The 15,688-nt window shown below is 44.3% G+C and overlaps 1 protein-coding gene and 1 pseudogene across 2 annotated transcripts in view; both read right to left on the reverse strand.

The window, feature by feature from the left end:
• The window catches only part of Tbcd (tubulin folding cofactor D), a 160,763-nt gene that overhangs the window by 48,919 nt on the left and 96,156 nt on the right, over positions 1 to 15,688 (reverse strand). For both annotated transcript variants that reach the window (XM_032912781.1, XM_032912780.1), the window contains exons 16-17: positions 8,915 to 8,944; positions 5,071 to 5,156 (exon numbers count right to left, since the gene is read on the reverse strand). In XM_032912781.1, the coding sequence (XP_032768672.1) occupies positions 5,071 to 5,156; positions 8,915 to 8,944 (116 nt within the window). The remainder of the gene's footprint in view (positions 1 to 5,070; positions 5,157 to 8,914; positions 8,945 to 15,688) is intronic.
• LOC116910776 lies at positions 10,366 to 10,459 on the reverse strand (annotated as a pseudogene).

A 15,688-nucleotide genomic window follows, 5' to 3' on the forward strand; every position in this document is an offset into this window, starting at 1 on the left:
ACTTTTGACTGGAAAGTAAATGTCACTAATATTTAGCTACTAACTGAAAAATAAGTGTTGATTGCTGTCATTTTGATTTGTTTTATTGTGTGCTTAATGTTTCACTAATTATAATTTCATTGATTCATTCTATAGTCTTATTCTTCCAGTATTCTCTGTAAGGTTGGGTTAGTGAACATGCATTCCTTTAGCCTTTTATATCATGGGGAGTTTTCTTTCTCTTTCAACTATGGCAAATAGTTTGCTGGCATAGAAGTCTAGGTTAGTATCTGTGTCTTTTAGAACTTGGAATGTATTGCTTTGGGTTCTTCTGGATTCCAAGATTTTTCCATTGAGAAACTATTATTCTAATCAGTTTTCCTTTATATTTAATTTGTATAAATAACTCCTACAGCTTTCACTATCCTCTATGTGTTCTGTGTAACTAGTGTATTGACTTCACTATTCCATGGGAAGTTTCTTCTCTGTTCTCTACTTGGTAGTCTGTGTGCTTCTTCTATCTCTGTGGTTTATGTCTTTCCCTAACTTGGGGAAATTCTCTTCTATGAACCTTCTGAAGATCTGTGGTCTATGCCACTGACCTGGGATTCTTCTCCTTGTATGTCTATAATTGGAAAAGTTTGTCTTTCACGATGTTCTACATTTCCAACACGCTCCCTCAGTGTTTTCAAAAGTTGGGCTTTGTCTTTCGAGCCAGGCAGTGGTGGCGCACACTCGGGAGCTAGAGAGAGACAGATCCTAGAGCTCGGGAGGCAGAGATAGACAGATCTCTGAGTTTGAAGCCAGCCTGGTCTACAGAGCAACTTTCAGGATAGCCAGGATTATACAGAAAAACCCTGTCTCAACAATACGCACCCCCAAAATTTTAAAAACTTAAAATGTCTTTCATATTGTTGCCCGTATAGTCTAATTCCTCCACTTTATCTTCAAGTGTCAACATCCTGTCTTCCACACAACCCACTCTACTTGTATGGCTTCCCTCTGGGTTTCCTGATTGAGTGATTGAGTTTTCAATGCCATCTTCATTTTGGCTTGCATGCTCTTCAACATTTCTATCTCTTTACTGAATTCAGGTTTCCAGGCCTGAATTGTCTTCACTTCCTTCTGCCACGTGTGTGCTTTCTTGGGCATCACGCGGGCAGTTCTTCTCTGAGGTAAAATGAGCTGTGTGCACAAGTCTTTAAGTTTTTCAAATCCTTTGATAAAGATCTGAGCTTGACTTCATGACTGTTCTTTTAAATTCTGTGTCCTTGGGTTCATCTTGGTAATTCTCATTTCTATAGAACTGGTGGATCATGGTGGGTAGACTAGAGCAACAGAGATGACTTCCATTCGGAAATAAGCAAAAAGGCATGCAAATGGAACAAACTGGTTCTGTTTGATTTATTCATCTGTGCCTGGGGGGTGTGAGAACCACACAGGTGGCCTAGAGTTTTAAGCAGCCACAAATTTAGGCCAGCATACAGGCTGTGTGACGGAGGCTTTATGGGCCTTGGGGAAGGAATGACACAGGTGAGCAGGGTTTCAGGAACTTACCAGACTGGGTCAGCACACAAGACGTGCAACCTCGGCTAGGTCTGTGGGTGGGAACGGTACAAGTGGGCTAAGGTCCAAGGAACTCACCAGACTGAATCAGAACACAGGACATCTGACCTAGCCTAGGCCTAGAGGTTAGAAATAGTATGAGTAGCTAGGGTCAGGTAGACTCATCAGACCACTCTGATGCATGGTAACTGTTTTTAATCATCCATACATGTGTGTGGCCTGTGTCAGCATATACCACATGTATGTGGGTCCCTGAGGAAGCAGAAAAGGGTGCCAGATCTCTTGTAGCTAGAGTTACAGGCAGTTGTGAGCCTTCTGACATAGGTACTAGGAACCAAACTCAGATCTTCTGCAAGAACAGCAACAGTAACCACTGAGCCCTCTTCCTAGCCCCCTGAACTTCTTGGCACAAGATATAAAAATGAATGAATCACTAAATAATCATCCTAAGGGGAAAAGATTAGACAAAATGAAAAGCAATCTACAATAAAAACAGAATTTGTTGGCTAATAAGTATGCTCAAAACCCTATCAGGTTACCCACCTGACAGTTTTAAGTGTCCTTGTCGGATTCAGCAAGCTTCATACTTTGCATGCATGTCATGTGTTAATTACACATTAGTAAGACTATTACGAGTGATATACAGAAATAAAAAAAGCACAGTTGCCAAACGGTTTACACTAAAAAATATAAGGAAAATAAAACTCAATAAAAAACTGGCCTACATTTGCCTAGGAGCATCACCAAAAAAGAGAAATAGAAGGGAATAAGCACATGGAAGAACGTCCAACGTGGGTCATTAGCAAAGATGAATGCTCTGAATGGTAAGATGGTCAAAGGCTGGCTGCTGTCGATCTCAGGAAGGTATGGAGAAGCCAAAACCACACATTCAGTTTCATACAAAGTTATATCTCCTGTTAGTCTATACATAAGAGAATTAAAATATGAATCCACATAGAGATTTCTAAATAAGAGTTTGCAAGAGCCTTGTTTATCGTGATAAAAACTCAAGAATGCCTAAACTGCTGATCAACAGGCACCATGGCAAGCTGAACAGCACCAGAAATCACAATATAGAAGCACCTCCGATGGGGAATCACCGTGCACAGCGAAAGAATCTTCCAGTTCCCAACAGGCACACAGAAGGCCATAGGCTTCACTACGTCCTTGTGAATTTACAGATTTGCACACATCACAATATATCAAAATGCATGCGCCGAACACATTCAGTCGACCGTATGTCTTCAACACTCGAAAGTGAGCAGTATAACCTACAGGTAAGTGAGCTGCAGTGTCCCAACTGACGTCTCCCCAGGGACCTTCCACCACTTTTGAATCTACTCAATATAGCAGACCAAGCAGGTTCAGAAAACCTCCTCTATAACAGCCTGGATCCTGTCCCAAGTGAGGACAGTTACAAGCCCGGAAGGAAATTCAACACAGACAGAACAGAGAGCCCAGTGCCTCTGAAGACCCACCAGGTACTTACTCCCTTCCTCACACCCTTCATTCATCTTCTGCCCTTCACAGCTCAGTACCTCAATACCACCTGCTCCTGTGGACTAACTTCCATATCAGTTTCTATTCACCAGAACGCAGTGCTGAACAAGCACACTGCATTTGGGAACTGTCTTAGTTCTGGTTTCTACTGCTCTGACAAACACAATGCCCAAAGAAACTTGGGGTGGAAAGGGTTTATTTAGCTTGCACTTACACAGCACAGTTCATCATCGAAGGAAGTCAGGACAGGGACTCAAACAGGGCAAGAGCTGATGCAGAAGCCATGGAGAGGTGCTGATTACTCGCTTGTTCCTCATGGCTTGCTCACCCTCCTTTCCTATAGAGCCCAGGACAACCAACCCAGGAATGGCATCACGCACAACGGACCAGGCCCTCCCTCATCAATCGCTAATTAAGAAAATGCTTTACAGAGTTACCTATAGCCAGATCTGTATGGAGACATTTTCTTAACCATGGTGCCCTCGTCTCAGATGACTTTAGCTTCTATCAAGCTGACATAAAACCGTCTTATCACAGAGACCTCAGGACTAGCTATGTTCACCACCCTGCTGGCTGGAGGCCCCACAACTTGCTCTCAGTCATAGCCTTCTAGAAGCCTTGCATTTTCTACTATCCTTATGAATCCTGCCCCCCAGGATCCAGGCTGAGAGAGAAATCCCAGTAAGGGAAGTGAGACCCTGACCAGAGGCTCTGTGGTGCTAGGATGTGATAAAGCCTTCTATTAGACTGTCCTCGAAATACAGCAGCTGATCTGCTACTCAGATCTGAGAGTCACAAGGGCCCAATGAACTGGAGAACCCACACTCTAGAGTTAGGTCATGTTCTGTCGTGTATTTTTACAGAATGGACATAATAATGTGTAGGTTTTAGACTGGTGTGGAAACCTTAGCAACAAATAAAATTTGCCAAAGCCAAACTATCAGCTATTTTACCTAAGAAACTCCAAGAAAAGGCATAGACTGTCATATACAATATTCACACGCTAATAATCAGAGAACAAAGAATATGTGGACACGTGACATGAAGTGCTGGACTGAGGGCAATGGCATGCAGACGAGGGCAAGTCTGGTCACATTCTTCCTGGAAAAGAGGCTGGTCACCTTTGGGTTCGTTTTTAGTTGTTATTATTTGCTTGTTTTTTACGTCTGTCAAGGCTGGTTATGAAGAAGTGTAAATTCTGCATGGTCTGCACAGCAGGGCTGTCAGGAAATCTACCCCCAGGGTTTATAACGGCCAGAAATGTTTTAAAAATGTACTTGGCATGTTTCTCCTAATTCAAGGCAAATAAAGTACTTCATGAAGCACCATGGCCTTTTCACACTGGTGTTAGAGTATGAAACTGCTCCCCAGTATTTAAGTTATACAAGCAAAAATAATTGGATGTGATTTCTGAAAACAGCAGTTAAGGGTTACATATTTATCCCTTGACCTGAATTCTCAAATGCCTTTATTACTCATCTGAGAAACAATCAGATAATTTCAACTTAGAACACATTTTTTATTGAAACAAACAAACAACAACAAAAACTTTCAATCACAGTCACTTCAAATCCAAAAATGTCATTTTCAAATATATGTATGTGTGTGTGTGTATATATATATATATATATATATATATATATATATATATATATAAAATCAATATATGTGTGACACCTGGTGGAAAAGCTGTCGCACAGAAGGACATGCATAGCTGTGCTTGTGGCTATTCCCTGTATGGTTCCAAGGCAGAAAAGCACCAAACCAGGAGGACAAGGAGAAGATTAATGACCAGAGAAGATATGAGCCCTAGCTAGCACACTGAAGCACAAGCAGGTGCCCATCTTCTGTGGCATGTACCATGGAGGATGTATAGTTTCAGAAGCTGTTCTCAGTTTGATTCCCTTTCTACAACATAAGTTATATGCAGACCACAAGATAATGAAGAAGGAAATATAGAAGGTGATTTTTGACACCCAAGTCAAAGAGACTGTTAACTGTTATGTTACACACATTAAAACTTACCTTATAATCAGGAAACAGTTAGAAATGTTACCAACTGCAAAATAGTCTGCTGTAGTCAAAATATCAATTCCATGAGGAAAAGTACCCTGAAAAAAAGTAAAAGCAGAGAAAAAAACTGAAAGGTGAGAAACGGCCTCTGAGGTGACAACAGGGAGGCTGAAGCTGAGCCACACGGCTCACGGATGGCCCAACTAGTGAGTGTGTCAGTGTTCATCCCACTGCCTGTCCAGGTGCTGCACTTCGTACAACTGCTAACTCAGACCTAACCATTTCAACTCAGATGCCACAAAAGTGACCTGGATGTCAACAGTCCTCAAGTGGTTACTCTTGGCACTTGGTCACCCTGTATGGTCACAAAGACAAGATAAAGCTCTCCAGAGCCTGTGGGAGCAGAAAGGCCAATGGAAGGTAGTCAAGCGCCTGCCTGGCTTTGAAGCCTGGACTAGGGCCTACACCTCACTGGTTGCCATCAGGATGGATGAGGCTAATAGCCAACCTCTAAGGCCATCACAAAAAGCAGCCATCAGTCCCCCAAACTGAAAAACAGGAGGCAGGTCCCCATCCTCATCCACCAAGAATACTCTGTGGAGCCCCTGCCCTAAAACTGTCACAGGACTGGAACTACCTAATATCATCACTTGTGGTGAAAAAAATATTACAATCTGGAAACCATATAAATAACTTTCTTAACAAACGTAAGTATGTAGAAAGCTTTATAACTTTGGCCCAGAGGCGGCTCCATCTGTGTAGGAGATGAAGCTCCCTATCTGTGCAAAGCTGGCACAAGTCTGTCAAGCAAAAGCCAAGAAAAGCAACAGGCACCACCACCACCACCTGCCTGCCACATCCCCACACCTTGCACAGGGATCAATCTACTCAAATACACGGTGACTCCCCATCTGCACAGCCAGCCATCATAGAGCTGCATGTAATAACAGCATGTAGATTTCTTTCTAAAGAAATCTACAAATTGAGTCTGAATTTCATGGAGAAAACTTTTGATTTATTACCACTGAGACAATGTCAAAACAGAAGCTTAGTCCTCAAACGATATATAAAAGCTGGCTAGTCTGAGGATACGGTGGGATGCCTTACCCATCTGGAATCCAGAGGCACTGAAGGCCCAGGCCTAACTAAAACACCTGAGGTCTGCCACCCTCCTGCTCCCTGACATCTGCCCTTAGGACTACAGGCACAGCCTGAGAGAGAAAAAGCCGCCATTACCAGCCCGGGATGGAAAACATAGCCAGCAAGAAGAAGCAACTCATCCATACAGCCTACCTTCATTATCATCCTCAATGCCTTCACCCTTTCACAAGCTAATCCTAGACCCTGATGATTAATGTCTCACAACGTCACCACACCACCCAGTAAACAGTCCTCTTAAGACCCTAGCGAGGCTGCCTCAGCCTCAGGAGAAGGATGAACTGAGGTATCTTATGTACCAGCCAGTTGTCCAGGAGTTGAGCTGGAGTTGAGCTTGTGCGTTGTTGCTGGATCTGCACAGTGCACACTGGGTGCTCTTACCACTTCCTGTGTGATGCTGTGAGAAATGCACATGAAATGTTCTGTCTTTTCTATCAGAATTAAAAGAAGACAGAGGAAGTCCCATGTTTAAAGAAATTGGTAAAGACACCATTAGTCTAGAATCCCTCCAGGTTAGTGTATTCTTAAAGTCGAGACGTATGCTCAGATTCCACTCTCCCTACGAAATGATGGTCCATTCTGAATTAGCCAATTAAGTTATACGAGTCTGAGTTCTAACCACTCAAACTGTTCAGAGCAGAACACAGAACCCCTTGCCTTGGGGATAAAACAGAGCAGGACTTCTACTGGGTGTGCTTGCTTGCTGTATTGAGTGGCTTTGCACTTTTCTGCATACATAAAACTTGGCTTTACAAAGATGCTTTGGATTGTGTAGTTATTTATCAAGAAGACCCCAGACTCATTCTCTCATTATGAGAGAGAAGCCCACAGCCCAAGTAAAGGTACTACGACTGCAGCCTGATTCACCAGAACACAAAAGCACATGACTAGGCAAGCAAGTGGGAGCACAGGTTTGGCTGTTACCAAGAAGGAAGGACAGGTCTGAACTGCTCAGCAGTACCCGTCTCACTCAAGCAGAATGAGCAATAGGCTAAGGCTCTGCCTGGCCAGATGGGTGTCCCTCCTTCCCAGAAAAGGGACTAAGCACCCTGCCCTCCAGTGTTCTTGCTTGAATACAGGGTAGTCTGGAGTCTGAGCAAACCACCTGCACACAGAGCTGGGTCCCAGAAACACTCTAAGCAGCCACAGAACGATGCAGTCTCATGCTGGTCCTAGACATGGCAACTGCTCACTGGTTAATCATAACCTGCAGATTCCTAGGCTACAGGAAGGGAACAGAGCAGACATACATACACATACCCCTGTTGTAGAGCCCACCCCACTAGGCACTTAGGGGTCTTGCGGGTGTTAAGACTTTCATCATAAGCAGACCAACTCAGTAGAGGAGTCAGTTACCTTGGGTTACTAGGCAAGTCCTGTTACTTCTGAGACAACTCCCAGCATCCTCTACTATAAACACTTCAGTCCTCACAATATTCTCAACCCAACAAGCCATCTAGGTTCTCTCACCTAGAGCACATCCATCTTGGCTGAGACCTCTCTAACCCCATCATCCTTCACACAGTCTATTTTGCACATCACTAGAGTGCCCAGCCATCCTTCTACCTTCCTCACTTGTAGCATTAACAAGCGCCCAAGCCACCATCTGTCAAGAAACCTGTGGTGGTTTGAATAGGAATGGCTAGGACGGGCTCATGTGCTTGAGTGCTTGGTCATAGGGTGTGGCACTGTTAAGAGTTGTGTTGGAATAGGTGTGGCCTTGTTGGAGGAAGTGCATCACTAGGGAGTAGGCTTTGAGATCTCAGAAGCTCAAACCAAATCCAGTGGCTCACAGTCTCTTGCCTGTGGATCCAGAAACAGAAGTCTTGGCTATCTCTCTAGTATCATGTTTTCCCACCATGACAATAATGGACTAAACCTCTAAACTGCAAGCCAAGCCCAAAGAAATGTTTCCTTTATGAGATGCCATGGACATGGTATCTCTTCATAGCAATAAAACCCTAACTAAGACAAAACCCTAAAGCAATCATTCTCATTCTTAGCTGTTCTCTCTCAGGACCTTTCCTCCCTGTCTACATTTATTTTGGTGGCTGCCACCTTGCTCAGATTCTAACCCAATGGTTCCTTCCTAATGATGCAACTCTTTAATACAGTTCCACATGTTGTAGTGATCCCCAGTCATAAAATTATCTTCAATTCTACTTTGTAATTGTAATTTTGCTATTGTCATGAATCATAATGTAAATGTTTCCTGACAATCTTATGCCACCTTTGTGTAAGGGTCATTAGATCATCCGCAAAGGGGTAGTGACCCACAGATTGAAAACCAATGCCCTCGCCCCCTCCAGCCCTTCAGGGCTTCTGGAAGGTGAGGCCAGAGCTTACTACAAAGGAGCCAGCCTCCAATCACAAGCTAGGGAAGGGTCAGAGCCTACTGGATCCAGGGACTCACTCGCCTAGTACCTGATCCATGTAGAACCCACAGGAGTATGTGAGGCAAGATCCTAACCTGCCTCAAACGCAGGGTCTCCTCAAAGCCACATGGGATCAGTGCTCCCTGGTCGCATTATGGTGAGTCTTGGATCAGAACTGCCATATTTATTAGCTTGCTCTGAGGTAAGCCTCATTCCTTACCCACACCCAACAATACAAGAAGATATAAAAGTAAAGCTGCCAGGGTTCCTACCTCCAAGCCTACAGGAAGTTTTAGAAATAAAGATTTATAAAGTGGCCATACCTGTCTCCCCACGTTCTCCTGGAAGGCAGCCTAAGGAGAAAAAAGAACAAACACAGCAGGTGAGTGAGGTTTGCTTCAGCTAAACACCAGACGATAAATTCAAAACAAACATAGCACGGTGTAAATGACCCATGGCTTTACTTTTTAAATAGAAGTCCTCTTTGTTGGCTGACCAGAGCCCTGGGGGTGGCTTGTCACTGTTTCTATGTCCTAGTGCTCTTTAAAACTACAGGTTAAGAACTCTATTTAGGGGGGTTGGGGATTTAGCTCAGTGGTAGAGCGCTTGCCTAGAAAGCGCAAGGCCCTGGGTTCGGTCCCCAGCTCTGGAAAAAAAACAAACAAACAAACAAAAAAAAAAAAAAAAAAGAACTTCTATTTAAGAACTCTATTTAGAAGATCAGACGGAACCTGACAGTGGCCTTCCTTTCACTAGGAATACATTTTCACACTAATGCCCCAATGAAGGTCCCAGAATTTAACTCTGAGAACAAACTACACAGGTCAGTAAGTAGAAGCCAATTCCTAAAACACCCATTTTTTAGGAACTCTATGATCACAACTTACCACCACGCCAACACCTCAGAGCTGCCTCCCAGAGGGCAGGCATCCTGTCTCCACCCAGCTCTCTGAGCTACCTGAGGCCTACACTCCAGGCACCAAATCAGGGCTGACAGTGTCCCATCTGAACTTAAAGAAAACTGAGTACTTCTAAGTAAACCTTGTACGGATGACTCTTCCTTCTTTGGTGACCACTTTCCCTGTCTCTCACACTGTCTGACCTAGGGTCGTCTGACCAACATAATGACCCCTCATGCCCCGCTTATTGCCTGGTGGGGTTTTGAACTTTCCTCAAAGCATACATTGCTGAATTCCAACCAAGACTAGAGACAGGCATTGACACCAGCTTCATACGGAGGTGGAGGGAAGCCACACAAGCATGCACCATGTGCCATCCTGGTGAGCAGAGGTGGGAACAGGCACAGGATGTAAGGCAGAGGCAACAGAAGAAACACCCCTACCTAGGTGGATATTCCAGTATAGGGTAGGGGGTTGAGAGCATTCATATGTGCAAAGAAAGAGAGCAAACTGAATCACAGGACCCAGGGAACTACACATCAACCCCACAGGACTGGTAAGCACCAGAACAGAAATGTGTGGCATCTCCAGGACAAAGCCTCACAGTGGGGGCCGAGATACTAGAAGAGGGAAAAACAGGATACTTTTTGCTTCTTACATTTTGTATCTTCTGCAACCCCTCCTTTAAGATTTATATTTTGTTTTGTTTTGTTCGTATATGTGGATGTTTTGCCTGCCTGTATATATGTGTATCACACACATGCCTAGTGCCGAGCAGGTCAGAAGAGGATGTTTGATCCCTTAGAACTGTTAAGGATGGTAGCATGTGGGTGCTGAGTACTGAAGTGGGTGTCCTTGTTTTTTTTTTTTTTTTTTTAAATATGGAACGCTTCACGAATTTGCGTGTCATCCTTGCGCAGGAGCCATGCTAATCTTCTCTGTATCGTTCCGAAGCGAGCACTGGTGTCCTTGTTTTTGTTTGGTTCGTTCGTTCATTCTTTCTTTCTCCCTTCCTTTCTTTCTTTCTTTCTTTATTTTTGGTCTGTCTGTTTGTTTTTTCAAGATAGGATCTCTCTATGTAATCTGACTGTCCTGGCTCTGTAGACCAGGCTGGCCCGGAACTCAAGAGATCTACATGCCTCTGCCTCCCAAGTGCTAGGATTAAAGGTCTGAGCCACCATCACCTAGCCTTCGCAGCCAATTCTTTTTTTTTTTTTTTTTTTTTTTTTTTTTTGGTTCTTTTTTTTTTCGAGCTGGGGACCCGAACCCAGGGCCTTGGCGCTTCCTAGGCAAGCGCTCTACCACTGAGCTAAATCCCCAACCCCCCGCAGCCAATTCTTAAAGAAAGAAACAGACACCAAAGAAAGGTGATGTAAAGAGATACAATGTCAACTTGAACATAATGTAACACTTATAAGCAGGAACTTCTTCAAAGTAAAAACTAATACAAGATTTATGTTGAAATAATCTTGAAAATAAGAGGACACAATATGAAGACAGACATTACTGCAGAATATGCTATCAGCACAGACAGAATAAAGAAGAATGCTGGAAACAGGGTTAAGTGGTTTGTGGCCTTCGCACTGAAAGCGCTCACCAAAGAAACAGATAAGCAAGACTGAAACCTGTTATGGAGATGTACTAAGCATTTGCAAAACACACTTTCAATATAAAAGACAAATATTCGGAATCCATCTCAGCAAAAACTAGCCATCCAACTAGACAATGACTGAGACTAGAAGAAACACATCTTACTCAGGAGGACACAGAGAGCAAACGAGCACCTCACACAGACTCGGCATCACCACAGAAAAGAAGACTAAAACCACCACACACTTATCAGCAAAAACAAAACAGTGTAGTGACCAGGAAGAAACAGGCAACCCCGCCTTAGGTAACACACACCTTAGCAAAGTCAGGAGAACACATAGTAGCAGAGCCGCCCCGGGGAACCGCTAGAATTCTAAAGACAGGCACTGTCGTCAGCATCCTAGATGATACCCTAAGCAAACTGTGCTCGCAGGAAAGCCTGTGTGAAGTGCTCTACAGCTGGTCCTAGATACTTGGTTGGCTCTTCTTTTTCCCAACCTTTTACCCCCACCCTGTTTCTCCTCCTAGATAGGAAAGAAAGAAGTAGAGAGAAGAGAGAAAGAGAAAGCAGAGAAAGAAACGGACAAGCAAGACTGAAACCTGTTAAAGAAAAAGAGAGAGATCCTTAAATCTAATTTCTTTCCCTTTGTTTCTTCTTTGAGAAAAGCTACTAACAAATCACAACCAACCCCCTTGAATGACCATCAGTCACAAACCCCACCCATCAGGGCTCTAGCATTTATATAGCCTTTGAAAAATTCTCAGAATTGCAAATGTCATATAATCAAGGAAACTATCTGCATCTGCAAAACGATGTTCTACTAGAGCACAAGAAAAGTCATAGCCAGCTGAGGCAAAGCAGCCCCAAACCTGGTATTAAAACAAAAACATGCTTAATATATTGCTGTGTCTAAAGAAACAGAAACTCCAGAATTCTCACTACGATGTTCATAATAACCCAGCAACCCAGATGCCCTTTTACAGGTCAATGGCTTCACACCCAGGGCTCACTTAGAGAACAGACCCACTCACAGTAGGAAGCAAAGGCCTGGGACTTCCCAACATACTGGACATACTCAGTAAGAATCCCAGTCCCAACGACTATCACTTTATTGATGTAACAGCATTACAAAATTGGAAAGTAGACTGATAGTTGGTAGCAGTTAAGAGAGAAGCAGCCATGGTTTAAAAACATCGGTCAGGCATGTCTGTGATAAGGACTACTGTGTGCCTAGACTGTAGGCAATTCAGATGTGTGTGAGAGGGAGTCACACAGAACTAATGCGCACAGGACTGCTGAGCTGTCTTAGTATATATAACATGTGATGTTAACCAGCAGAGAGCCAGGGAAAACAGACTCAGACTTTCCTGGGTTCTTGTTACTCCTTGGACGGGAATCTCAATAACGTCAAAATAAAAGGCAAAAGGAAAATAAAAAGAATCAAGAATGAAACATCAAATGAAGTGTGTGTGTGTGTGTGTGTGTGTGCGCGCGCACACGCCCCTGCCCACACATGTATGCACACATGCCTTCACTCTCTCTCTATTCATTCCAAGTTTCCCACAAAACCACAGCCATTGCCTGTCCTTAGGAGAGAGGAACAGGCCTTTTCACAAAGTCAGCAGTCTAGCCTGCTGAATACTGTCTAGAATGAAAAACCTGGAGTCATTAGCAGCAATGAACTAATTTTTTCCACCAAGCAATGCCAGGACTCTACTATCCAGCCCGAGTGCTGACCACCAGAAAGACACTGAACTCCAATGAGGATCCAAAACAATGACCCTATTACCTTAGAAGCACTGTGGCCAGCGGACAAGGGACCCAGGAACAGGATATGGGACAACCATCAAATGAAAGGTAAGGCCACAGAACTGGGAACTTCTGGGCGCTTCACTGCTCAACCTCCTGGACTCTGGCCAGGTGAACGGACACCTCACACACCAGACAGCAAAACTCAAGAGTTTGCCTACAGAAGCAGCTCCTGGTGGGACACTCTCCTTTCACTAGGAAAACTCTTACGCCTTCAAATAAGCTCACACAGAGGCATCTCTCACCTTCCTGGGTTTAAATCCTACAGTCTACTATGTAAAGAGTGCGAACTCAAAGGGAACACACAGAATTTCTTGCTAGTTTAATAAGGTTTAATTTCAAGTTTAAAAAAAAATGATTTATTGCCAAGCAACCAGAGCTTCCAGGGACTAAGCCACTACCTAAAGACTATACATGGACTGACCCTGGACTCTGACCTCATAGGTAGCAATGAATATCCTAGTAAGAGCACCAGTGGAAGGGGAAGCCCTGGGTCCTGCTAAGACTGAACCCCCAGTGAACTAGACAGTTGGGGGGAGGGCAGCAATAGGGGGAGGGTGGGGAGGGGAACCCCCATAAGGAAGGGGAGGGAGGAGGGGGATGTTTGCCCGGAAACCGGGAAAGGGAATAACACTCGAAATGTACATAAGAAATATTCAAGTTAATAAAAAAAAAATGATTTATAAAGGTTTTGTTTGTTTGTTTCACTTTGTCCCAGGTCACATAAACAAAGCCATAGGGCTTTGATTTTATTGTTTCTTCCCACAAATACATCTTAGGTTACAGAAAACAATAAAGAAAACATAAAAACATATTAGTACAGATTTATTATAAAATTTTATTATGTATCAGACTTACAGTTACTGTCTATCAGTTAACTATGAAGGCAAGACTGCTAAGACCTCCCAAGAAATCACTGGGTTTCTACTAACACTGCAGACAACATGGAGTCCCTGTGGGGCCTCTGGGAAGGTGCTTGCATCCTGGCTGCTTCTCAGTACAGATGCAGGCAGAGAGCCAACAGCAGCCATGAAAGACCACAGGCATCCTGAGCCAGCAAAACCTCAAAAGTCACCTGACCAGAATGCCAGAGGCGCGGCCCCTTGGCCGAGAGCCTATGATGCAGCACAGGACAGCTGGGCTTGCTAAGCCCTCCACAGGAGGTCTTCAAACAGGAGACTCGAATATGCTGGTTGCCATGCCAAACACATGGCTGAGGCAGCCGTGGACGTACAGGAACTCGGTACACAGAGCCTGAGTGCACAGCAGCTGCAGTGCAGCCAGAGGCCAGCAGGAGTAACAGGACAGAAACTCCATCACTTAAACAATCAAACAAGGCAGGAGCCACTGTGAGAGAGGAGATGACGTCAGCTGAAGCCCGTGATAGCAGCGAATCACTTCACTTAACAACACAGAAGACAGGGCAAAGTCTTAACTTGAAAAACAAGAAAGCTGGGCAGATTTGTATTAAGTAAAAACTATAGAAAATCGTGAAATTTTTCCAAAAACAAAAAATGCTAGAATGGGTTCTTTTGAAGATACTACCAAATAATTAAAGTAGAAAGACAACAATCTCTTAAATTAAAACTATGGAATAAAAGAGGAGATAAATACCTCTACTCTCTCTGTGTTGCTAGCTCAAACGCAGACAAAAGACTAATAGACTGAATCCAACAGAAGAGAGGGGACAATACACCAGGGGAAGTTAGAACAAGAATGAAAGGTTGGTTCAAAGTCTAAAAAGCAACTACACCGTATAGCACGTTTCCAGAGCAAAAGTCAAAGGCTTCTTCATTACCTCAGAGTCAAACACCTGTTCCTAATTTTAAAACATGAATACAATGAAAGTGGCTTATAGGAAAGAACTTTTCAGCCTCTAAAGTTCCCGCCCACATGCAGGTCAAGACAATGTTCCCTTTCCCCTCCAGGACCTCAGGAGTCTCCTCTCCATCCTACTCTGAGGCCTGGCTCCTATCCACACAGAATGGCTGTGGCATTGCCATCTCAACCACAGCCCCTTCATATTTTGGACATGTGTTGGCACAAACTAACACCACCTGCCTACCACCCTGACCTTCCCCTCAGTCTCAAAGCAGTTGTAACAGTGTATCACTCCATGACCACCTGAAACAAAGATGTGGAGTCCCTGTACTCAAACCATGGGCACTCCCAACTCCTCACACCTCACAGCCAGCAGCAAGTTTCAGCCTGCACCTCTCTCAGAGACTTCCCTTCGGTTCCTGATACCCTGAATGTGTTAAACTGCTGGCCTATGAGGAGAAGACAGCCAGACTGCTAAGGCATCACAGCACTCCTCACAGAGCCTGGATTTATCATCTGAGGTCCTCTGGGGTCCAGCCTCCCACAGCACTCGTGGACCTGGCCTCACCTCTGTGGAGTCAGCCGCTGCAACAACCCTCCCCCAACACACACACACACACACACACACACACACACACACACACACACACACGCACGCACACATGCAGGCAACCCTAGGAAAACCTCTCACTGTCTCTTCCCCTCGTAATTCATGAGACTCCGTCTCGTTACTGGCGCAGATACAGAATGCCACAGGTAGGTGGAGCAGGAGACTCTGACCAACACGTCTGTTGGCACCCAAAGCTACTAAACTCCTTCTATCCAAACCCATCCCAAAAACTGGATCTCGGGGAACCTGGGTAACTGAGTTCAAAACATAAGGAGCACGGGCAGCTGTAAGGCTGAAGCACACCCAGGGATATCCACTTGTGTGGTGAGGAAAGCAGAGTTAACTAAACTACAGCTTAGTAACAGCT

This window comes from Rattus rattus, chromosome 9 (assembly GCF_011064425.1).
Source record: "Rattus rattus isolate New Zealand chromosome 9, Rrattus_CSIRO_v1, whole genome shotgun sequence".
Taxonomy (NCBI): Eukaryota; Metazoa; Chordata; class Mammalia; order Rodentia; family Muridae; genus Rattus; species Rattus rattus.